This window comes from Benincasa hispida, chromosome 1 (assembly GCF_009727055.1).
Source record: "Benincasa hispida cultivar B227 chromosome 1, ASM972705v1, whole genome shotgun sequence".
Lineage (NCBI taxonomy): Eukaryota > Viridiplantae > Streptophyta > Magnoliopsida > Cucurbitales > Cucurbitaceae > Benincasa > Benincasa hispida.
This window is the reverse complement of record NC_052349.1, coordinates 25686165-25711207: the sequence shown is the minus strand read 5'-3', so window position 1 is coordinate 25711207 and position 25043 is coordinate 25686165. Positions and strand designations below refer to the sequence as shown.

The following is a 25043-nucleotide window of genomic DNA, read 5'->3' as shown; positions in this document are numbered from 1 at the left end:
TGGCTTGCCAAAGTATGCGACAACACACATAGGCGTGAAGTAAGGCATGTGGAAATTGAATGATGCATAGACATAGAAATGTGTTCTCATGACCATTGAGCATTCAATAGAGAGGACAACTAGTCTTTAGCCAAGAGTAAGGTAAAATGGCGAAGTATAAGTGATGCGATGAACTCAATCATGATGCGATAAGATTTGTGTATGTGATAATGATAAGTGTTATGTTAAGCTCAAAAGGGAACTAATGATATTAACTAAAGGACCTCTTCTTATATAGGACAGATCCAAGTGGGAAAGACTTACAAACCTCTTGGATAAGTAGCTTAAGACAGTGAGTGACAAATTTTTACAATGTTTTCCAATGCTAGTTTTTATGAATGAATTTCAACACATAGGCAGTTCATATGAAGTTTTATACCATGATTATACTGTTTTATGAAGTATGATCAACTCAAGTGAGTATAATATTTTATGTCCATTTTCAATTTTTGCACCTTGTATGAACCCTACTTCAATGTTGGTACCGAAGGTATGGTAAGGTACCCAGATTTCAGTTATGTTAGGGATCCATGACACTGAAGGTATGGTAAGGTGGTCAAGACCCAATCCAACTCTGTATGCACGTATGACTTATGTTATTGAAGTTGATGAGATCAAACAAAAGGACTCTCTCTTAACTCAGGCTAGGAGGTGATTGAGCAAAAAAGTTCTCACTCCAGTCTAGGCTAACGTAGTATGGATAGAGCAAAAGGGTTCTCCCCCATGTTTAGACAGTGGAATAATCACATTTTATAGTATGATACTGATAAGCTTTATTACAGGGTTTTTATTTGATATGATTTTATGTTTTCTAGTTTTATTTTCTAAACCCTGATTTGAACATGTATATATCCATAAAAGCATGTTTATGTTATTTATGAACAACAGTATGTTTTCCTAAATTGTCACTCACTAAGTATTTCAAGCTCACGTTTTAAATGTTTTCCTCCCCAGGTGGTGGTCGACATCTTGAAGTCGAGTAGATTTGTTAGCCAGTCACTATTCAAGATTCTTTAGGAAGTTGAAGCTTAGGTGATTCACTATGTCTGTTAAACCCTGAGTTTATCTGTACATTGTACCTATCATGGGGTTGAGATAAAATCTTGAGTTAAGGGTTGTAAATATAAACGTTTAATATCGTTATGTCTATTATGTAAATAAATGTGAATTGCTCTGCATGGTAGCACCTAAGTTAACAAATTGATGTGGAAGTTATGCACATCTCGAGTATAAGTTAGGAATTGTATATCAGGTTAACAGGTGCTCAGGAAATAGTATTACAAGAGTATGTTAGGCAGTAGTTGTCATAGGAGGGTTGACAATTGTTGTCTTCACATTTCTCGGATTAAGAGGGTAATTTGGGGAGGAGTGTGACATTACTAACGTTAAATTGAGGTGAAATTATCAAAATAAACTCACACATCTGAAAAAGCCCATCTCGCCCTCGCTTTCTCTTTCCTTTCCCCACTCATAGATCACTCTCCTCCTTCTCTCACTTTCCTCACTCACAAATCAATCTTCTCTCTCGTTTGTACTCTCGTTCTTTTGTACTTTCGTTTCGTCGAAGTTGGTTGGAGCTGCTCTCCTCTCTCAACATTGGAGCTAGTACGTAGTTTTGTCGAAATTGGTTACATCGGAAAAAGAAGAAGAAAAAGAAGGAAAGAAAACAAAGGAAAAAAGGAGTTGCACCGAAATTGGTTTGCTGGAGAAAGAAGAAAGAAAGAGGAAGAAAAGAAAGAAAAAGCTTCGTAGAAATTGGTTCGATAAAGAAGTTGTGGTCGCACAAAAAAAAAGAAGAAGAAACGAGAAAAAAAAAAAAGAAAAAAAGAAATCTAAAGAAAGGGCACATTTATAACTTCACGGATAGTTAAAGATTGTTTTAAAAAAGCGGGAAGCCTCTAAATAGGTTGCAATTTTCTTCAAGCTACTGATGTTTCAGGCTTCCACATTGTTTTCAGTTTTCATCTTCTGGGTGATAAGGAACTGAGCCAGAGCCAGAGCCCAGAGGGAAAACAATGGAAGAATTGAGGAAACTAGAACAAGTACAGAAACTCATTACGTTAATGGATTCGCGCGGAATCGCCATGACTTCTTCATCTTCCTCCAATCGATTCATTGCCAATTTCGTTCTCCTTTTGGTACTTTCTCCCTTATCACAATCTCTGCTTTACGATCTAAATCCTCGTCGAATTTGAACTTTTTTCTATTCTTCCAGTCACCCACAAATTTGAGTAAACTGTTACGTTTCTTGAATAGAATATGGTTTTTCTTCATGCGACGTGCCATGTTGAGTCGTGACATTTGTCTATCTCAACATTCCCATTTTGAATTGTTGGTTTCATGTCTGTTGGATCTATCCCACCATTGTAATTTTGGTTTTTCAATTTCTGTCTTTGGACCCTCCTCTTATTTCGTTAACTACCTCGATTAAAAGGTGTTTGATGAATCGCTGTATTGATGTGAGTTTGTTTGTCAATTGAATTGTATGTTAGGTGCAACCATGTGGAGAGCTTGACTTCGACGATAAACTCGATTTGGTTTCTGAATACATACCCAAGGTGAGTGTAAGCTAAGCCACTGACGACTTTGATTGATATCATTCGTGTCTGTAAATGTTTACTAGGACTTTCCATCTACACTGGCCATCAACTTTTCTTCTGTTCTGCAGTTTTCAGAAGAGTTTCTTGGCGATGTATCATTGTTGCTTAGCGATGGAGGTATCTTATTCTTATGATCTAATTGATCAGCAGATGTAGATGTAGGTCACGAACTAAGAAAAGTTGTAGAATGATTTTGTTTATTGCTGTTTGTTAGGATATACATTGATTTTGAGGAAGATTTTATTTATTTATTGCAGAGGTAGTGGCCTTACTATTGATTGCTTGTTATGGTTTAATTTGTTTCAGACTACAGGGGAAAGGAAATGAAAACCACTTTGCAGCCTTATTGTGACAATAACCTGGATTTTAGTTCTTCCCAGAACTATTGTGGGGAAATGGCTATGGTTGGCTTGGATGCAATGCAGCGAGCAAATTCTACGCTTGAAGATTTTGTAAGTGTGTGGTATAAACTTTTTATTTTTTATTTTTATCGAAGATAAAAAATTTGACAGTGTGCCACATTAATACTATTAATAAATAAAGAAAATCAAAATCCAATCTTTAAATTGTACTACTTTTCTATTGCTAATGTGTGGTAATTATGAAATACTATTTCCTTCTTTTTATTTATTTTTTAGTTGTGGAGTTTCCTTTTGACTGTCATGCTCTTTTGTGCTTGATTCACATACTGCTCAAACATTTCTAAGCTTATCGTTTGTTGCAAATGTAGAATAGAAGGGAAAAAGAATGCAGGAGATACGGGATGTTAATTTTGAGTGAGGTCATTGAACACTTCTTCTCTGAATAAGAGAATTGGCTCTCCGCTCTCTGAGTCCCTTTATCTCAGATTGATTCTTTAACAAGTATACCTGTACTTTACTTTTGTCCTTCTAAATTACATTGGAGCATTGCAAATTCATGTTATCCAGTGTGGAAGTGTGTGGTTGACCGTTTTTAGCATTGAAGTTGATGCTATATTCAGGGAAAAGTGGAGTCAAAATTTTGGAGGGTGGTCCCAGAAACTATTTTTCCTTTTCGTTGGAAAAGACTTGATGGGAGTTGTGAAGGAAGTGGTTTCTGCAGGAAAGTTTAAGTTATTGAGAAACTTTCAGAACTCTGGTTGTGTATTTTAGGTTGAAAGGGCCTTCAATGAAAGAGGTTCATCTTGTAAATATTGAAGTTGGAAAGCAATAGCAGGAAAGGTGGAATCTTGATTCCAACTGGTGGAAGTCTTTCTTGTCCATGATTAACGATTATTCCAATAGGAAACTTCCTAAGAGGAAAGATTGAAGAAAATTCCTTGGCTTTGATTATTCACTTTCTCGATTAGGAGTCCAGAAGATAGCTCACCTCATTAACGGTTTTGTTCCTTCAATTGGAGCGGTTGGCTTGTGAGAGAGGTTGCCATTAGTGATGTGGGCTACGTTTTTCTTTACCTGTTCCTGCAGTCTCGGCGTTGGCAGCTTAAACCTGAAAAGTCTTGCTTTCTTAGCTCGAGGTGTTTGGAGACTTGCATTGGAAAATACCTCTTATGGCATGTGGTCGTATCAGCATATATGGTTTATATCGGTTGGGTTGGGTTGGTTTTGTTCTTCCTTGTTGCCCCCTTTTTATTCCAAAGCTAAAAGGTTGCAAATTAGCTGAGTGCAGGACTCTCTTGTGGCAATATTTCTATAGCAAATCAGTTAATGGAGAAAAGTTAAGGTTTTGGAAGGTTAAAATTGGTCCAACTGGGAGACTTGGAGGTGCTCACCCAAGAATTCATTCTTGCTGGTTTTGTGACAGGCTGCTGGCATTACCTCGCCAACGCATTGGAATCTCGAGTTTAGAAGTAAAAAGCACAGATACTTTGGTTTGGTTAGCGTGTCCGTATCGGACATGTTATAGACTCTCGGAGACTCTGACACTTGTTGGTTGTGTATTAGACACTTGTTAGCACAGTGAGAGTGTTAGATACTGATTATACAAAGTTAATATAGGTCCAACATTGTTAGACATGTCTTGAACACTTGACTTTGAAATGAACTTTGGAAGCAAAATGCATCAAATTCATTTTTTAAGCATATAAATGCTTCAACTTATTGACTTTGATTTTTCTGTATAAAAATGATGTATATTTTTAAAATGTATATTTTCATAATATATCCTAGATTTTAGAAAAAATGAAGTGTCAATGTGTCCATGTTGTGTCCTATGCGTGTGTCATATTTATATCCATACCCTTCTTAGTTTAGAAGGTGGTTACATGGAGCGAAAACTGAGAAGTGGGAGAATATGTGTCAAAATTGATGTCGGAATTGGTGAGATTTGAAAACATGGTCTTCAAAGAGGTTAAATTTGTTTAATTGAGGACTTTCTTTCTAATGATTTTTTCCTCTTTTTCTTATGATCTAAACTGGGAAGGTTTTATTTCTTTACCGTTATAAGTCATAATATGGGCTTAGTAGATGTCTAATCATTTCTTCCCATTTTGTAACCTTTGTTCTTGTTTTAATTCAGGTTTCAAGGCATACAATTACTAGAATGATTTTCTTTCTGGGATTGTAGGCCTTTTCCTTAAAAGAATTCTTTTATGTCTAGAATCTTTTGCATTAACAAACCTAGGCTATGGAAATTCTGCCGTATATTAAGCTGACACTAGAATTCATTTTGCAGTTCAGATCTTATTTCATGTTTCACGGAATGGATGTAAACAAACCTCAATCTGTATTCAAATACTTTCCCATTCTTTCATTTACGGAAAGTTACATATATCAGGTGATGTCCTATTCTTTTCTTTAATTGTTTTTGGTGCAAAATTAGATGTGCATAAGCTTCAAGGATAATAATGTTGCAGTAAAAAAAAATTCATACTTTGTCTAGTTTCTTAAAATAATTTTTGTACTGAAATAGTATTATAAAGTGTCAGAAAATAAAAACTTTCAGCTTTTGGAAGAATGAAAACCCTGAGAGCTATATGCTTTAAACTTAATGCTGAAATTAAAATCTCATAATCATACATATTGAATCGTTAGAATTAAGAACTTAGTGAAACGACGCTGACATGGTAACACTTCCTTTTTTTTTTTTTAAATGGTCTTAAAATCTCATAATCATGGATTTTTTTAAAAAAATTAAAATCTCATAATCATACATATTGAATTGTTAAATAATTATGGTCTTCCTAAGGAGCCACAGCAATGCAACACAATGCACTTTTATTTATGTTTATTATTTTTAAAAATGATATATTCGGCTGGTTTTGCTAACCGACCCCAAATGGAGATGTATCATTAAGTCGGCCTCCTGAAGTTGGTTTGATCGGTTTCGATTGGTTGGCTCGATTTTTCTATTTCTGATGCTCACCCCCACCTCTGTAACCCAATATTGTCTTTACTATGATCTCAGTGACCATGGGTTCTGTTTTGTTTATGCTTAGTGATTTTACCTTCATGCTGCAGCTGGACACTTTGAACGAGAAGATAGTTTTGGGTGGATTCACTTTTGAAGAATCTCAGGTGTTAATAGAATACTGGATAATATGAAGCATGGCAATTAGGCACTGTGCATTTAGCTGACAAATGTTCATATATGATATTTCCACTGAGATTTAGGAAGCAAATGAAAGGAGCACTAAGATTCTAAGTGCTATTAAATCTGATCCACTTCAACCTCTTATTAATCTCCTTCAATCGCATGGCTTATTGACAGACAGGTATGATGATTTGCTCCTAACCATGTTCTTTGCCATGTGAGAAGTTGGGGACTTTGAATGATAATATTGACTTTTTTGTTTGTTCCGATGCCAAGATTGGTCCATGAACTAAGAAGTGGAGAGGAGTATTGGGCATTGGAAAGGGGCCTATGCGGTGCATTGGCGAGCAAAAGGAAGGTAGTTGCCGTAGTCTTAATTTATTTTTATTTATTTCATGTAGGGGACTCCTCGTGCACGTGTTGATCCCAACTATTTTGTTTAGGTCTCTATTGAAGATGTAATGCGGGCTATTCATCTGAAATCATTTGATTATAGAGTGTTAAACCTTCTTTTGTATCAGTTGAGAGGAGAGAAGGTAATTATCTTTCAACTTGAATATGGTTGTTATCTCATTTAACACTTTATTTTGGAAGCTTAATATTCTAACTTTTGTTAAAAAAGAGAAGAGGGAAGAGAAAAACAATAGGATTACGTGGAAACCCTAGTGCAAGGAGAAAACCCACGATATAAAGTTTTTTCTTATTAAAACTGATACACTAAATACACAGGGACTCACTGTATAAATAGACAGTAGGAAGCCTTAGGGGTCTTACATAATTACATAAATGCCCCTAGGTTAAAAACCCTATTTCCAACACTCCCCCTCAAGTTGGTGCATAGATATCAACAAGCCCCAACTTGCTTACACAATAATTAAAATTTTGTCTCAATAACCCTTTTGTAAGTACATTAGCAACTTGTTCATTCGAAGGAATATAAGGGATGCATATGTTTCCACTGTCCAACCTCTCCTTAATGTAGTGGTTGTCTATCTCCACGTGTTTAGTTTTGTCATGTTGAACTGGGTTGTTTGCAATACTGATGGCAGCTTTATTATCACAAAATAATTTCATTGGAAGCTCATTATCTTGCTGGAGATCTGATAATACTTTCTTCAACCAAATTTCTTCATAAATCCCTAGACTCATGGCCCGATACTCTGCCTCAGCACTACTTCTAGCAACAACTCCTTGTTTTTTACTTCTCCAGGTGACTAGATTTCCCTGGACAAACGTACAATATCTAGACATAGATCTTCTGTCAACAACAGACCCTGCCCAGTCAAAATCAGTGTAAGCTTCAACAGATTGTTTATCGGCTTTCTTGAACATTAGACCTTTACCAAGAGTTCCTTTCAGATACCGAAGAATACGTTCAACTGCTATCATATGATCCTCACAAAGAGCTTGCATGAACTGACTCACGACACTTACTGCATAAGAAATATCTGGTCTTGTGTGAGACAAGTATATCAACTTCCCAAATAACCGTTGATACCTTTCTTTATTAACAGGAATTCCATCATTCTTATCACCGATTTTCGCATTGTATTCTACTGGCGTGTCAACAGGTTTACACCCAGTCATACCTGTTTCCTTTAGCAAGTCCAGTATATATTTTTGTTGAGAAACTGATATACCCTCTTTTGAGCGAGCCACTTCCATTCCTAGAAAGTATCTTAGCTTCCCGAGGTCTTTAATTTCAAACTCCCTAGCCATCTCTGTTTTTAGTCTTGTGACTTCTACATCATCATCCCCAGATAAAACAATATCATCAACATAGACAATAAGAACAGCAATTTTCCCTGATGTTGATCTTCTTACAAAAAGAGTGTGATTGGAATGTCCTTGAACATATCCCTGTGCTTTCACAAACGTCATGAACCTGTCAAACCAGGCCCTTGGAGACTGTTTCAGTCCGTATAGTGATTTCCTCAATCTACACACTTTATTTTTAAATTGACTCTCGAACCCGGGAGGAGGACTCATATAGACTTCCTCCTCAAGTTCCCCGTTCAAAAAAGCATTTTTAATATCAAGTTGGTGTAGGGGTCAATCTTTATTCACAGCTACTGACAGAAGCACTCGGATCGTGTTAAGTTTAGCCACAGGTGAAAACGTCTCAGAATAATCCACTCCATATGTTTGGGTGAAACCTCTTGCAATAAGTCTAGCCTTGTACCGGTTAATCGTCCCATCTAACTTGTACTTTATAATAAACACCCATTTACATCCTACTGTTTTGTGCCCTTCAGGCAAAGTCACCGGTTCCCAGGTTTTATTCTTTTCCAGAGCTCTTATTTCTTCCATAACAGTAGACCGTCATTCTGGTTTTTTCATTGCAACACTTATGTTATCTAGAACCACTTCAGTGTCCAAGTTAGTAGTAAAAGCCTTGAACTCGGATGTTAGATTACTATATGTCATGTAACTATGCATAGGATATTTAGTACATGAATGGGTACCTTTCCTCAGGGCTATAGGAAGATCAAGTGATGCATCACGTTCTTTCACCTCTTCAGGCTTCTCACCATGATTTACTATCTGTGTATCAGAAACTTCAGTAGTATCTTCCACATCATCATTCGCACGGACTATTTCATCCTCCGTAACTTTGATCATTCCATCCTTTACAATTTCCCTTTCTATCACTCTCTTAGTATCACTGCTTCCTTCCCCCTTGTCATGCCTGCCTTCATCATCCTCCATACATAAATCAACATCATTAGGAATATACGTACCTGGACCTGATGACAGGTTTGACTCCTGCACTGGAGCCGGCAGTTATGGTTCAACAGGTGACAGTGCTTCCTTCCTGAGATTCTTCCTGTAGTACGTTTTCCAAGGAACTTGATTGGTAGGAAGAACCAGACTATCATGATCAGGATTAGGTTTAGACAAGGTTTGAATAGGTGCTGACTCTAAAGGAATAGCATAAGAGGACCAGTTAGTTTCTTCTTCATTTATGTTCTCCCCCTGAAGATGACTAACGGGAAAGAACAACTGATCCTCGAGAAAGGTGACATCCATAGAGACAGTACTTTCGAGATGACGGGTGATAGCACTTATATTCCAACGTTGATGGAAGGGATATCCACACAAAGACACACTCTGAGCACGAGCAGAAAATTCGTGGCGTGTTTGGATCATGGGATTGACCAAAGCAACACAACCAAAACCCGAAGAGAAACCATCAGAAGATTCAACCGATAGTAGGAAAAGGACTCTTTAAGCAACTCTTAAAGGGGTATGAAGATTAAGAATAAAGAGAGAGGGCATCCGAATTAATGAGGCAGCAGTAAGAACTGCATCTCCCCAGAGATGACGGAGTGGTGGCGGATAACATAAGAGATCGGGCTACTTCAACCAGATTGCCGTTTTTCGTCAGCTTACTCCAATTTTAGTTGTGGAGTGTATAAGCACACGGAACTCTGGTGACAATACCTTTAGAGTCGAGAAATTCTCTGAATGATGAAAGAAGGCATTAAAGAATTTTCTCGCCATTATCACTTTTTAAAAATCCCCCAATCTTTGTTTTAAAATTGAGTTTAGACAGTTTGGGAAATGTTGGAAAACAGAGGACACTTCAGATTTATCAGTGAGCAGGAAAACCCAGGTGAGACGGGTGTGATCATCTATAAACGTGACCAAACCACCGTTTTTCCGTCGGAAGTAGTTAACCGGTGAGGACCCATACCATCACTATCTGAACAAGAGAAAAGACTTCGAGGTTTATAAAGGTTGAGAATTGAAAGAAACACGATGTTGCTTGGCACGAATACAACATCATAATATAAAGAAGGAAGTACTAGCATATGAAAATTAAATGAGGAAATAAATATTTCAATTATATTGAAACATTCAGCATGTTCTAAGCGAAAATGCCATAAACTTAACATTCATTTTCAGAAACAGAGAAATTTAAAGCATAACCCCGATTGGTGATCCTTCCTTAGGGAAGCCTCGTCATGAAAGGAAGTAGAGTCCCCTATCGTGTCGGGCAGTGCCAATCGTCATCCCCAATTTCAGGTTCTGAAATAAAATTGAATCAGGTGAGAAAATCGCCTTACACCTCAAATCTCTTGTTAGTTTACTGACAGATAATAGATTATATGATATTTTAGGCACATGTAAGGTATCACGTAGAATTAAACCATGAAACGGAGAGATATTGCCCTTTCCTGTAACATGGGCAAAAGACCCATCTGCAATTCGAATCCTCTCATTACCAGCACTCGGATTATATGACTTAAATAACTCTGAGGAACTCGTAAGATGATCAGTAGCCCCTGAATCCACAATCCATGGTTTCTTACCATTCACACTAATTAGGCCAAAAGAAGAAAAATTACCTGACTGTGCAATTGCACTAACCCCAACGGTACTTGAACTATGTTTACCGTCACCATGAGATTTCTTCTGAGTTTGGTCATCTACTAAATCACTTGCCAGGGCACGACTAGTATTAGATTTTTCGTGAGACTGTCGTTGTCTGCTATTTGGGGGCTTCCCGTGTAATTTCCAACATTGATCCTTCGTATGCCAAAGCTTTTTACAATGTTCACAAACGGGAGGAGGTTTCTTATCACCATCAGTACCGGACGGCTTGGCAACGAAAGCAGCTGCATCAGTAGTTGAGGTGGTATTATTCATGACACACGACCGATCTTCTTCCAGCCGTATTTCAGAACAGACTTCTCGAAGTGAAGGAATCGAACGCTGGCTCAAGATCCGACTACGAACCCTATCAAACTTTGAATTTAATCCAGCCAAAAATACATAAACACGATCTGCTTCCTCAATCTTCAAATATTGGGTCCCATCCTGTGGACAATTCCAGACAATTTCTCTACACAAGTCCATTTCCTGCCACAGCATCAACAGTTTATTAAAATAAGAGGTAACATCCATAGACCCTTGTTTGGATTCATGAACCTGTTTATGGAGTGTATATAGCTGAGAGGTATTCTGTCGTTTAGAATATAGATCTTGCGCCGCCTCCCAGATATCCTTGGCTGTGGCAGCATACAATAGCGGTCTTCCTATTTGGAGTTCCATCCATACTGTTCACCAAGATAGAACGAATCTTCTCCTTTCCAAATTCGTTCTTGTGGATCACCTGGGGCCGGTTTTGAAATTTCCCCTGTCAAATATCCAAACTTGTGGTGCCCTTCCAAGGCCATCCGGATCGATTGAGACCAAGAAAAATAGTTCTTGCCATTTAATTTTTCTCCGACGATAAATCCTGCAGAATTACTCATCGAACCAGATAAGTAGGAAACGTTAGGCACTATAGGTAATGAGTTTACCGGATTTTCTAAATAAACCAGTTGAGGATTTGCACCGAACATCGTATCCAGATCAGAAATCTGTTGTTGCAAGTAAGCCAACCGTTGTCTTACATTGTCTGGGTAACGAGCTGAACCACAATTTATCGGAACAGGTGCTGGTTGCTCGAGACCTCGGCTGTTGGATGTGAAAAAACCATCAAGTCGGCTGTTGAAGGAAACCGGATCACCGGGTTGAGCTGGATGGGCTGAAAGTGGATCGGTTGGTGCAAAAAACTGGATAGAAGAGCTTTCGGATCATGGGTCGGGATCGCGGGTTGAATGAACGGATCGCGGGTCGGACTGAAAACACTACGTTCTCAGGGTGGGTCAGAATTAAATTCAAAAATACGGGTCTGTGCTGGTTTGCCTTGTTTCAACTCGGAACCGGTCCGGTTTGCTCCAGACGGTACTAACCCTAATCTGATCATCACCCTCTACTCCTCGCCCCCGATGCTGCTTTCCTCTGCCCTGATTAGTTCCGATTCGACTTGTCAAACACCTCTCGCGCCAGCCTGTTCTTCACGTCCGAGACCGCCAACTCTGCCGTGACCGTCGCTGACTCTGCCATGATCGTGATAGCTCCGATCGTCAATTGATGGTTCCTCGTGGCTGGCTCCAGCTCCGATCGAATTCTGACTTGTTCTGGAATGGTGATACCCGGTTGGCTGAGGACGATTTTCCAAGGATTGTACCTGAACGACAGATATTAATTTCGGTAAGGCATCCTGAAAACATTCCTTTACCGCTGCTCGGATTGCCGTTCTCATGTCAAAATTTGAAGACCCATCAATAGAGGAGGATTGAGGTTGATTCTCTTCCATAACGACTAGGTTTTCATCACTGCGCTCTGATACCATGTTAAAAAAGAGAAGAGGGAAGAGAAAAACAACAGGATTACGTGGAAACCCTAGTGCAGGGAGAAAAACCACGATATAAAGTCTTTTCTTATTAAAACTGATACACTAAATACACAGTCGCTGAATAAAAAGACAGTAGGAAGCCCTAGGGGTCTTACATAATTACATAAATGCCCCTAGGTTAAAAACCATATTTCCAACCACTTTTCATGAAGTACTTACTCGAGATAATATATTATCATATGTACTAGCCTACAAACAATAGTGCAGTTTGTGTTTAAGTTCATATTTAAATCTAATGTTCTACTGACGTAAAATTTCAATATCTGGGGATTTCCAGTGGTTGATTTACAAGCCTAACATGAACTGCATTCTTGTGTTCTTTAGTAATATTGTTAATATTCCAAATTAACTATAGTTTCTTAATAGTTTTTCTTTTGTTTTAACTAATGTGTTAATGTTGCAATTCATTTTTTTGGTCTGTTATCCTCCTTTGTCATCTGATTGTGTCGTGCTGAAGTATTTGTGAAGGTTAATGACTTGCACATGGAATTTCTATCAATCTCAGAATTGCTAGTTGAGATAGCTGACGATTTGTAAGTATTCTGCCCTCTTTCCTCCTGTTGCGTACAAAATTCTTCCAAGCACTCTGAACAACCGCCCATTTCAAATTCTGCTAATAGCTGCTTTGCTCGTCTCCTGAATTGATGTCTACTAATAATTAATTTGAATATTATCATTTGGCAAGCATAACATAACACTGGTTTCCCTTGATGCTGGGTTGACTCACTTACCTTCTGTTAGGTTTGATTATGAGGTGAGTTTACCATACCAATAAACAGATTTCCATTCTCTTATACATTTTCTGACCCTTTTAGCTGCAATTAAAAGCTATGATCTTCATGTAGGATGATGTATTAGAGAATAACTTCAACATTTTGCGCATGTTTGTCCGGATATATGGAGCTTCAGCTCCAACTGCGCTGGTGAGTGCTTGAGGTAGCCTTATTTTTCATTTCTTATAATTCATTTGTTTTCTGAAGCAGAATGATCTATCAAGGATTTAATAAAGCCTTTCCTGCATGAGACATAGAATAAGCATCCAATTGTCGAATTAGCTTCAACCAATCATGAACCTTGTACAATTTTTATTTTATGAACAAAGAGTAGTTATGAATATGATGTTTTAAGGTTGTCATGTTGCACATATGGTTGAGTTCATCAATTCTAAACTCTGTTCATTAACTTGGAATTTCTGAGTTGGCTTGGGGAAATGTAATTTGCGTTTTAACTCTTAGCATTTCATTTTTGAGGTTAAATTACAAATTTAGTCCTTGAACTTTAATGGTAATGCCTATTTAGCCCATATATACTATAAAAAGTTTGAGGATGAGCATAACTCAACTGGTATAGTATAAAAAGCTTGTACTATCCACCTCAAAGTTAGAAGTTCAATTCTCCATGTATTGACAAAATATGTTTATTGGACTATTACAAATAACTGGGGAAAGAAAGTGGGCAGTTGGATAAAATAGGGCGACATAGTCCATGGAAGAGATTTGATAGGTTGCTTCGGAGATTAGATTGTGTTATTCATACCACTTTATATTTGTCCAATTGTTAACTTTTATCTACCAATCAGTTGACTTTTGATCGGATTGAATCACAGTTCAAAATTCAAAGACTATATAAACACGAAGATCAAAGTTCAAGGATTACTTTTTTTAAAAAAAAAAAAAAAGAAAAAGAAAAAGGTTCAAGGATTAAATTTGTAGTTGAACCAAAATGTAATCCCTTTTGCCAGATTGCTCATGCCAACTGTAACCGGCACATGTTTGATTCTTAGTACTAAGCTTGTGTGGTAGCCATTTTCAGGCAAAATATGTGAGCGAGGCTGAGGAAAAGTATGACAGACTATTAAAAGCTTTGGATCCTCATTTATCCTCACTTTACCAAAGGAGATGTGAAGAGGCCACTAAAGAAGGTAACTTGGTATTTGGTCCAACATTTTAAAGAACTAATTCTTGAAATATGAAGGCATATGGAATAATTTTTTTGACCTGTAATCAGGTGGTAAGGTGTCAGCACATCCATTTGGATCGTGGATTATGCCACCTCTGATACGAGACGAGGAGTCGTTTCGAGCATCTGTTATGTCTAATATTCAAACATGAAATAACAAATGTTGTTGTAAATGAAACAGCCTTCCTAATCTGAGACTCATGCTTCTAAATGGGGGACTGTTGGTTCTGCTGATCATTAATCAGATTTGGAATGCCATTTCCGGCCTTGGCTGAACTTCTACCAGCCTACCACAAGACTTTCAACAAGCAATTCTTGCTCTTTATCGATGACATTTGGATATTTATTTGCTGAAATATATGGATTTAATAGTCAGTTTCGTGCACTACATAGTTTATGTAGAGTTAGGATATTATGTTTATATAAGTATATTCACTTTTTTTTTTAATAAAAGGAAATTTAAACTGATTTAACATTAGAACACCTCATTTCACTTTTTTTTTAGACATTCAAAATATGAGTGTACGGATTTGAACTTTTGAACATTTAGTTGAGAATGTTAACTAGTTAAAAAATTCTCAAGTATACTCATGCCATGGCTAAATGATTTTATAATATAACTAAATCAAAATTGAAACGGAAGGGACAAAAATATATATATTTTTTAAAATAAAGTCCTATTCAGGAATCATTTGAGTCCTATTTGATAATCATTTTGGCTCCGTTTGATAATCATTTGATTTTTTGTTTTTGTTTTTAAAAATTAAACGTATTTAATCCACATTTTTACAATGATTTGCAATTTTGCATCTTTTTTAAGTACAATGGTTGAATTTTTAATCAAATTTCAAAAATAAAATCAACTTTTTGAAAGTTACTTTTTTAGTTCTCAAAATTTGGTCTGGCTTTTTAAACCATTAGTGAAAAATAGATAACAAAGGAAGAAATTTGGAGATATAGCGTCCATAAGCTTAATTTTTAAAAACAAAAAACAAAATGGTTACCGAATGGGATCTTTATTTTTTGTTTTTGTTTTTGAAAATTAAATCTATGAACACTATTTCTACATCTAAATTTATTCTTTTGTTATCTTTTGTTTTTGGAGTTTGGCTAAAAATTAAACTATTGTACTTAAGAATGACGCAAATCATTGTAGGAAATACGAATGAAATAGACTTAAATTTTAAAAACAAAAACCAAAAACCAAAAACCAAATGGTTTCCAAACGGGGTCTTGATTTTTGATTTTTTGTTTTTGAAAATTTAACTTATAAACATTCATTTCACCTCCAAAATTCTTGATTTGTCATCTACTTTTTTATCAATATTTTAAAATACCAAGCCAAATTTTGATTAAAAAAAGTTTTTAAAAACTTATTTTTATTTTTGGAATTTGGTTAAGAAATCAACTCTTGTATTTAAGAAAGATGGAAATCATTGCGAGCAATTGAGAGACAACAGAAAATTTTCAAAAACCAAAAACGAAATTGTTACCAAATGGAGCATAAGTAAACAATTTCATTCATGAGATTAAATGCCCCCTCTAACTATTCATGCCAACATATCAATGTCGATTTGAGTATAGTTCAACAAGTCTTGTCCTTGAGGTCAATTCTTTTAGTTCAAAATTGGGATAAGAGATTCAAACTTCTAACATCAAAATTGACATCGCATTCTTTATGTCAATTTTGATACTTTAGATCAATTTCAAATCTTAATCCCCACATGTCACCCAAAAGAAAAGAGAAACACTAGTGAGATTTTTGTACGGATGATTTTCTCCCAACGACATTAATGTGAAATGACCCACTCCTAAAAATTCAATGAAAACTAAGATTTTGCTTATGTCATAGAATACTTAAGTGTGTATAAATCAATATCGCATTAAGGACGTCTCACACATCGCGAATGATTGTAACTCTAACCTAATGTACATGTCAATTGTGATTTTTATTTTTAATCATCGTTTTGCCAAAGGATGTTGGGTTAGAACAATGAAAATGGTTCTATTAGTCTAAAAAAAATGGTATGACAATATGACAAGCAAAGTGTAGAGTGCTTCAATGCTCTAATGGCGGAAGCGAGATTGCTACATATAATAACATTGCTTGAATCCATAAAAAAAAAAAAAAAAAAAAAAAAAAAAAAAAAAAAACTCCAGGAATACTTTTTCGAATGTAGATACCATTGGTTTGCATCCATGTCTTCAGACTACATGGAATAATGAATGACTATCAAGTTTGATAAGAGGAGACAGTATAAAGTAAACCTAAATGATTGTCATATATTCATCGTCAAAGACAATGACTTGGATGGTATTGTTAACATACATGCACGTCAGTGCAGGTAAAGAGTTCAACTCTTTGGTAATCTAGGACACAATAGGGCAACATGCAACCAACCATCATCAACTACTAGAAATAATGAGTAACAAAGACAGAGGTAATGAAAATTATAGTCTTTCGGATTTATATATGTTGTCTCTTAATACTATTACTTCGATTTATGTTGTTTCTTAACATGCTAAGTTTGAACTTTTCGATGTTACGCGCGTTTATGTTCTTTAAGGCTATGTAAATGAAAATGAAAATCACAATTGACATCAACATCACATTAGGGCTCTAACACTTCAGGATGTTTTAGATATTCATAATGCGATAGTAAGTTCCAGGCGATTAAATGCTCTATGATGCAAGCAAATAGTTAGTTTTCATTAATTTTTTAAGTGTGAATCATTCTACATTAAATCCTAATACTAGTTGTGCATTGTCTACTTCCTTAAGATTTCTTTATAATTCCGAGACATGAATTTCAGGATGAACTATTCATGTAAATTTAAGTTTCAATTACCATTTTATAATAACAACCCAGGTTAAATTATTAAAAAATGCCCCTAAACTTTATACTTTGTATGAAAAATGTTTTTGAAATTTCAAAAATTTCAAAAAAATCCTTAAAATTTTAAAAAATAGTTCAAAAAATACCATTGTCGTTAGTTTTTGGATGGAAACCGTTAAAATTTTGTTTAAAAAATACCCTTGAACTTTCAAAACGTTTCAAAAATACCCGTAACTTAAAAAAGTTCAAAAATACCTCCACAGTTAGTATTTGAATAAAAATAATTAATTCTCGTGACAAAAATAACTTTGAAAATAAAAAAATTAAAAATTGTTCATACTAATCAATTTGTTTGAATTTTTTTTTTTTAAATTCGAAAAGAACCAATTTTAAAATAAACTATATTGATATCTTTATTTTTTTCATATAGGTACTCTCATATTTCTCTTAACTTTCCAATTCTTAACTTACATCAATTTTCTCAACAACCAAAATAAAACTAAAATTTTATGTTAAAACATAAAATACCACAAAATTTCAAAATCAAAATCTCCTCTTAATTGACTATTTATCGTACATATATATACTCTCATATTTCTCTTAATTTTCTAATTCTTAGCTTACACCAATTTTCTCAGCCACCAAAACATACCAGCTGAAGGCCCTCTCACAAGAGCAAATTGGAAGGGGTGTCTCTTCATGCACATGTATCAAATGGAGAGCGTTGCAGTACCACAAGGCAGCACTACAACACTTGCTTAGCAAACTGCCCCTGTGAATGGCGCAAGGCACAAGTGTCGTAGTGCTTGAGCAAACCATGTCTTCTCTTGCTCGATTTCACCGTTTTGCCTCTTGTTGCTTGCTAATTGTTCCATTGAAGCTCGAATTGCATCTGGGACGTCCCAATGACTTCTTTTGCTCGATAACCTATCTAAGAACTAAAATAAATATTAAATTTCTAAGAACCAACATGATTTAGATTGATATATATATATATATTTTGACTATTTATCATTTTGGTATGTTTCAAGAGGAGATTTTAATTATAGAATTTTGTGAATTTTTGTGATAGTTTATATTTTAACTTACAATTTTGACTTTCATTTTGGTTATTGACAAAATTGGTGTAAGCTAAGAATTAGAAAATTAAGAGAAATATGAGAGTACCTATATGAAAAAAATGAGGATATCTGTATAATTTATTTTAAAATTGGTTCTTTTCAAACTTAATTAAACTTCAAACAAATTGATCAGTAGGAATATTTTTTTTTATTTTTTTAAAATTTTAAATTCATTTTATTAGGAGGAATTAACGGTTTTTGTTTAAATACAAACGGTATAGATATTTTTGAACGTTTATTAAGTTAAGGGTATTTTTGAACGTTTTGAAAGTTCAGAGTTATTTTTGATATAAAACTTTAACGATTTTCATCTAAAAATAACGACAAGGGTGTTAATGAACTCTTTTGAAAATTTAAAAATATTTTTGAAACATTTGAAACTTAAAATATATTTTTGACACGAAGCCTAAAACTCTACAAGCCATGAGGTTGGTTTCAAATTTCAATTATAAGCCCATGCCCCACTCATTTTCCATCATCGTTAAACCCAAAAAAAACTTGTGCGGATTGGGGCTAAAGTCACCCGCGGCTGCAACTGAAGCACCCATTAATGGCGGACGACGATGGAGCTTCGTCGATCCCTAATTCCATCCCTTCAGATCCTTCAGACGCGAATCTCCAAAAGAAGCAGGCTTTAGTCATCGAACGCCTCGCCAATCGCAATCAAACTCGCTTAGAGAATTCCATAACCCGCAGATCGGAGTCCGATTCCTCTTCTTCTTCCTCTTCCACTTCGTCCTTTCTCGTCCGCTTTTCCGACTCCAAGCGCGCCATCGAGTCGGAACTCGCCCAATGCCGCCTCACGCCGCCGGAGCCCACTCAACTCAGATCTCACCTCGATGGGATATCCACCTCAATCTCCGACCTCGAGAAGCTCGTTGCCGAAACCTCTTACTTCTTGCCTTCGTATGAGGTACGAGCTTCACTCAAATCGATTTCGGAATTGAAACAAAGCCTCGAGAATTTAAATTCGGAGTTGCTACCTAAAAAGAAATTCTCATTCAAAAACAAAGGCACAAAGAAAGACCCAAAATCGGAGTCGAAAGACACTGGGCTTGGAAATGCCGATTCTATGTTAACGCGCAAGCAGCAGCAAGCGAGTTACAACGCCCGAGATTCTCCAGGAATCAGAGACAAGGATGGCGAGATTCTGGTAAAGAATTTCAAGGGTTCCGATATTGGGGAATTCTCTATCTCGGGTCTTAGTACGTGCGAGGTCAAATTGATCGGTAGCGTTAGGGCATTATTTATTCATAAACTAAGAAACTGCAAAGTTTATACAGGACCTGTAATGGGTTCAATTCTAATCGATGATGTCGAGGAATGTACCTTTGCAATGGCCTCCCATCAAATTCGGATTCACAATGCGAAGAACAGCGATTTCTATCTCAGAGTCAGGAGTAGGCCGATCATTGAAGATAGTAGCAGCGTTCGATTCGCACCGTATTGTGTGTGCTATGAAGGAATTGAAGAAGATCTCAGAGTTGCGAGTCTGGGCGAGGAGACAGGAAATTGGGAGAATGTAGATGATTTTCGTTGGTTGCGAGCTGTGCAGTCGCCGAACTGGTCGATTTTGGCGGAGGATGAGCGGATTGACCCCATCAAAATCTCATCCACAGAAGGTTGAGCTTTTGAGAGTTAAGTTTTTCATCTCTACTTCTGATAAATCCCAAGTTTCTTTGAAGGTTTTGTTCTGTTAATAGAGCAGTAGGATGCATCATAGAGAAATTTAAATAGTTGATTTTGCTGTGATTGTGTGTTTATGTTAGTCTTGTATACAAAACTGGGAATCCTAGCGGATTCTCTCCCTTTCAATTGGTTGATTTTTCAAGAAATATTTCTTGGCCTGGCTGTTTTTCTTGCTGCCTTTGAGTGAGTTGCCAATAGCCACTTGACAACTTTGACTGGAGGAATAATATTGTCATTTTGAATGAAACATTATCTCAAAATTGGACATTAGTTTTGGAATATGATTTGTAGGCTTTCTGCTCCTGTATATATGCTTGAATCTTGTAGTAGTTTCAAATTTGGATGCATTATGATGAGTAAAGTACTTGAGAGAGTTCAAAGGGGTGATCATAAGCACAACTGATAGATGTCTTAAGAGGACACAAACATTGAGTTTAGTTTTCATCTAATGAATGCTTAAGGCAAAAAATAATTTTGTAATTACATCAAACAAAATAGATGTCATGTTCCATTCTTGAATTCGAAGCTAGAATTGCATGTCTCTAGAACATTGCCTTATAAATAAAGAGGAAATTTTAACCTACAACTTGTAAGAAGTGGCATTGATGTCTAGCTAGCCATTTGAGTTATGCTTAGTTTGGTAACTAGATATGTACTTGGAATAAATTACATTGATTTTTTTGATAGAAGAAGCAATTTTATTGTTATATGAAAGAAAGGAGTAAAAAGTCCAAGTACCTTATTGATGAATAATGTGCATGAAGTCCAATAAGATATGAAGAAAGATAAGCTATAAAGTCTAAAAGGGTGTTGATTTTTACCCTAAAAGAAAGCAGTTGAAAGAATCCTATCCATAAAACGGTCAAAAGAAGAGGAAACATACTTGAAAATGTGGCCACTTCCTTCTCCCCAAAGATGCAGAAGAATGCATGGATTATAGCCAGCCAAAAGAGTCTTCCTCAAACCATAAAAGGGGTGGCCCACCAAAACAGAAGTAAGAAGATCATAGACAGATATATGAAATGACACTGACCAACCAAAAGCTTCCCAGAGGAGGACCCAAAATCGAGATGCAATTCGACAGTGCATCCACAAAAAGGCCCTTGAAGGGAGGATTCTTATACCGCACCATATCATCCGTAAGCGATTTAACAAAGTAATGTATTGAAGAATCAAGAGGCCAACACCAAGAATTGAAGGTGTTTTGCCAACAAGCCGAAGAACACAAACGAGAGGGATTAGCCCATTCAATTGTTTCCAAATCATTTAGATTATAACGAAGTTTCAGCTCCCAAGCATTAGTGTCATCAACCCTCAAATTAGCCACAGTAGCATTAGGAGACAAAGCAAGACGATATGCTTTAGGGAACACAATACCAAGAATTAGTGCCAATTCTCAGGCCACTTGATAAGTACCCACAGTACTCGATGGATGTAAAGCTAGAGGTTCGTCTAGTATCCTTGCAAGTTCTATCAAATAAAACTAACTTAACGAACTGATTTCAACCAATAGCTTAGTTAGAAGGATGTGTAACTTTTAGACCGAACTTAAAATTTACAAAAGTCATTCAAAGATCCTAAGACAACTCACCCTAGAATTAGCTTGATCAAAACAAGTAGTTGGTTTTTCAGAGGAAGATGCAACGAAGCTGCATCAATATCATAATGATGCTTTAGTGGCGTCCCTGACTATAGCCAATGTTACCGTTCATATTCTAATTGATGGAGAAAGATCATCAAAAGCAGCAACCTCGCATTAGGCGTCGAAACCAATGGATTCTGCCCTTGCTTCTCTCGGAGCCAACTTTCTTCAGGTTGATCGTTAACAACTCTTGCAAAAGCTTTAATGATTGGATTTGGACATTAAGTAACTCTAGAATTTGAGCCAAGCTTTGGTGCAACCCTCGGATCTTGCCCGTTAAAGTAGCATATTCATTTGTTGGCTTCTCCGTCTGCTGACAAGTATCAATATGATATCCTGCCCTCGAAAACTGTATGCCTTGGATGATGATCATGGTCTGACTCATCATCACGCTTCAATGTCCACCACTTGGTTCTCACAGTGATGCAAATTTGAGTTTAATTTTTAAGCACAAGTAAAATTATCTTCATAGACGTCATCGACACGTTTACTGACAAGCCTGAGGACCAAGCAACAAATTTGTATTGTTGGAGGAAGCGTGCTCCAAATTATTGCGGAATGGAGGATTAAGTTAAAAAAATTTCAAAGTCTAAGGACATAATTTAATCCGATGAATTTTGTATAATATAACTTTTAGATGTCTACGCCAAAATTCATCGGGATTTTGTATAATATAACTTTTAGATGTCTACACCAAAATTCATCGGGATTTTGTATAATATAACTTTTAGATGTCTAAGGCTATTATCCTTATATCTCTATTGGCATCTCAATTGGAGACATTGACATATTTAACTATCAAATCATTTTCCTGTTTTACCATCAAAATAATACATGTATGTAGTGTAGATAATAATTGGCCGAGAAAAGGTTGTCCATCCATCATTAGTCTTATCAAATCCTTTAAACGTTGGGCTTCATATATGAACAAGGATACTGGTTCTTCATAAACTTACAACTTATTCTTTTTATTGATATAACATTTTATAAAATTTTGGTCCTACCTCTAAGCCAAGCTTTGTCCCTAGTCTTAATTAGAAATTTGAGTGAAGTATGGAGGCCGTTCTAACCTGTTTTGCTTACAAACCTCCCAGTCAAGGAAATATAACAATAACAACAGTTCTTGGCTTACCTTATTTTATTTCAAATAGTAAAATATTTACACAACTCTAGCTCTAACTCCTAGGTTACATAACTCATAATAACAAACTTAAGTCCAAAAGTGTAGTTGTAGTGTGAGAGACCTTGACCTCAGCAGCATTCTGGAACTTCACTCTTACTCTATCGGGAGGAGGAAGGGAGGGAGGGGGAACAAAACATTTGGAGAACATGAGTTGGAAAGTTCAATGAGTGATATGTTTTTTATATCAAAATAGGTTTTACTTTTGAAATTCATTTTGAAAACATTTGCATAAACGAAAAAAAGGGTAGGTATGCTCTCTCCTCTTTTCTCCTCCGTTTTCTCCTCCGACCAGTAATTTCGAAGCTCTTTCAGCATTTTCTTCTCTTTTTCCGGCCATTTTTAACATATATCCTCTTCTTGTTTCGGATGAACTCAAGATGGAAGTTAAAAGTTACAATATCAATGACCATTTATTTTATTTTATTTTTTTTATTTTTTTGCCTTTGGCAAGAGGATTTTGGTTTTTTAGTGGAAGACTTCTAAAAAAAATCATAAAGTTTCTTTTAGTATGCAAATGATGTTATGGTTAGAAATGGAGTTGCATAAGCTTTCCAATGAAAAACCTCAGGCATTCTTCTCCAAAAAGGCTAAGCTGGATCAGGGAGTTGTAAGATTAACAAAATTTAGATCCAAGGGTGTTTGGTTTGCAGAAATCGCGTTTTGGCCTTCCTCAGGAGGTAGGTGCAATATTCATTTTCCTGCAGGTGTGAATAATCACGGATGGCTTTCTTTTGCTAAATTGATTAGTTTAAATTTGAAGGTTAATTGCCATCTTGCTCATCAGAGTCCTGTGTATGAAGTTGATAATCCTAATACGATTGATCATAATTTTAGCTCATATGCAAAAGTAGTTGCCACTTCCAGAGAGGCATTATTTCGAGACGTTCCGTATACGAGCCTCTTCAAACAGGACTTATTGCTATTGATTCGATGATTCCTATCGGACGTGGTCAGCGAGAATTAATTATTGGGGACAGGCAGACCGGTAAAACTGCAGTAGCCACGGATACGATTCTCAATCAACAAGGGCAAAATGTAATATGTGTTTATGTAGCTATTGGTCAAAAAGCATCTCCTGTGGCTCAAGTAGTGACTACTTTACAGGAAAGGGGGGCAATGGAATACACTATTATAGTAGCCGAAACGGCGGATTCTCCGGCTACATTACAATACCTTGCCCCTTATACAGGAGCAGCTTTGGCTGAATATTTTATGTACAGAAACAACATTAGCAAATGAAAGAGTTGAAGACTGCAAGAAAGAAGATCAAGTTCCCACCTTTCCAGTTTGGATTAGAAAAGAAAAAGAAATGTTGGATTTAAATCTACCTTCTTTGGTTGTGCTAACAAGATTAATGGAGTACTATTCATGGCCTGAAATAAAAAAAACTTTAGAAGATTTTTTTCCGATGAAACATATCAATTAATCCCTTTTGTGATGATAAGGCATTAATCAAGTTTCATATGGAGATTGATGAGGAGTTCTTGACAGGTAAATGGTATGAATATGGAAGGATGCATCTGAAGCTTGAACATTGGTCAAAACAAGTTCATCCCATCCCAAAAGCTACTTCGTATTATGAAGGTTGGATCTCAATCAAGAATCTTCCATTACCGTTTTGGAAGAATTTGGTTTTTGAAACTATTGGGCATCATTTAGGTGGTTTAGTTGAGATCTCATAAAAAAAACACTAAATTTTTAGAGTGTTCACCAACCTATATTAAGATCAAGGAAGATTCAAGACTTATTGCTTGGAGAAGTGGTTATTACTTTTGAAAGATTAGATTCTTTGATCTCTCAAAATAATCAACGATTTGCCAAAACTTGTTTTAGGGCAGAAGAGTTTTCAAATTCCCTGGATATTTGTCGCATTAAAGAAGCAATGATGGATGAAGGCTTCTCGGTAGACAGTTTGAAGGAGGATATTAAAGTATCATAAGGTATTCCAAAGGCCATTCCATCGGATAACGTGAGGAAGGTTGAAAAATTAAATTTGTCTGTTGATTTACAATCGGCTATTAACTTAGAGAGAGAAAATTCCAGCCCAGACAACGAGGTTAGTAATAATACTTTCACTGAAAATTCATTAGCAGGCCAAGAAGTCTATTCGGCTCCCTATTGCACTCTTAAAAAAGAAAACTAAAAGGTTGTGTCTGAAAAAAGAAAAAGAAGGGCTCGAGATTACTTCAGAAGCTGAACGGTCATCCTCT

The 25043-nt window shown here is 36.2% G+C and overlaps 3 protein-coding genes across 5 annotated transcripts; all 3 read left to right on the top strand.

Moving 5' to 3' along the window:
* The first annotated feature begins 1610 nt into the window (after positions 1-1610).
* Positions 1611-14746, top strand: LOC120070244. Of its 3 annotated transcripts, XM_039022130.1 has the most exons (14): positions 1611-2177; positions 2532-2597; positions 2708-2756; positions 2946-3091; positions 5295-5396; positions 6080-6136; positions 6233-6333; positions 6429-6510; positions 6596-6688; positions 12871-12935; positions 13144-13156; positions 13248-13325; positions 14215-14323; positions 14410-14746. In XM_039022130.1, the coding sequence occupies exons 1-14, from the start codon at positions 2055-2057 to the stop codon at positions 14511-14513; spliced, it is 1188 nt and encodes a 395-aa protein (XP_038878058.1). In that variant the 5' UTR covers positions 1611-2054; the 3' UTR covers positions 14514-14746. The 3 variants fall into 3 exon arrangements, with proteins under 3 accessions (XP_038878058.1, XP_038878060.1, XP_038878059.1); XM_039022132.1 differs by lacking the exon at positions 1611-2177 and having other exon boundaries at positions 2547-2597; positions 2708-2797; XM_039022131.1 differs by lacking the exons at positions 1611-2177; positions 2532-2597; positions 2708-2756; positions 2946-3091 and adding an exon at positions 4005-4470.
* Positions 14747-18777: 4031 nt separating this feature from the next.
* LOC120067368 (tubulin-folding cofactor C) lies at positions 18778-20315 on the top strand. Its single transcript, XM_039018943.1, has one exon. It carries the CDS (start codon positions 18870-18872, stop codon positions 19944-19946), a length of 1077 nt encoding a protein of 358 aa, XP_038874871.1. The 5' UTR covers positions 18778-18869; the 3' UTR covers positions 19947-20315.
* A 3050-nt stretch (positions 20316-23365) lies between these two features.
* LOC120076459 (ATP synthase subunit alpha, chloroplastic-like) lies at positions 23366-24072 on the top strand. The gene is made up of 2 exons (XM_039030298.1): positions 23366-23510; positions 23744-24072. Exons 1-2 carry the CDS (start codon positions 23366-23368, stop codon positions 24070-24072), a joined length of 474 nt encoding a protein of 157 aa, XP_038886226.1.
* The last annotated feature ends 971 nt before the right edge of the window (positions 24073-25043 follow it).

Coding starts and splice junctions, on each gene's coding strand:
- LOC120070244 (XM_039022130.1), top strand. CDS start 2,055: ATGGAAGAATTGAGGAAACTAGAACAAGTACAGAAACTCATTACGTTA. Junction 6,511..6,595: donor CATTGGCGAGCAAAAGGAAG/GTAGTTGCCGTA, acceptor TATTTTGTTTAG/GTCTCTATTGAAGATGTAAT. Junction 6,689..12,870: donor ATCAGTTGAGAGGAGAGAAG/GTAATTATCTTT, acceptor GTATTTGTGAAG/GTTAATGACTTGCACATGGA.
- LOC120067368 (XM_039018943.1), top strand. CDS start 18,870: ATGGCGGACGACGATGGAGCTTCGTCGATCCCTAATTCCATCCCTTCA.
- LOC120076459 (XM_039030298.1), top strand. CDS start 23,366: ATGGAGTTGCATAAGCTTTCCAATGAAAAACCTCAGGCATTCTTCTCC. Junction 23,511..23,743: donor GTTTTGGCCTTCCTCAGGAG/GTAGGTGCAATA, acceptor CTCTTCAAACAG/GACTTATTGCTATTGATTCG.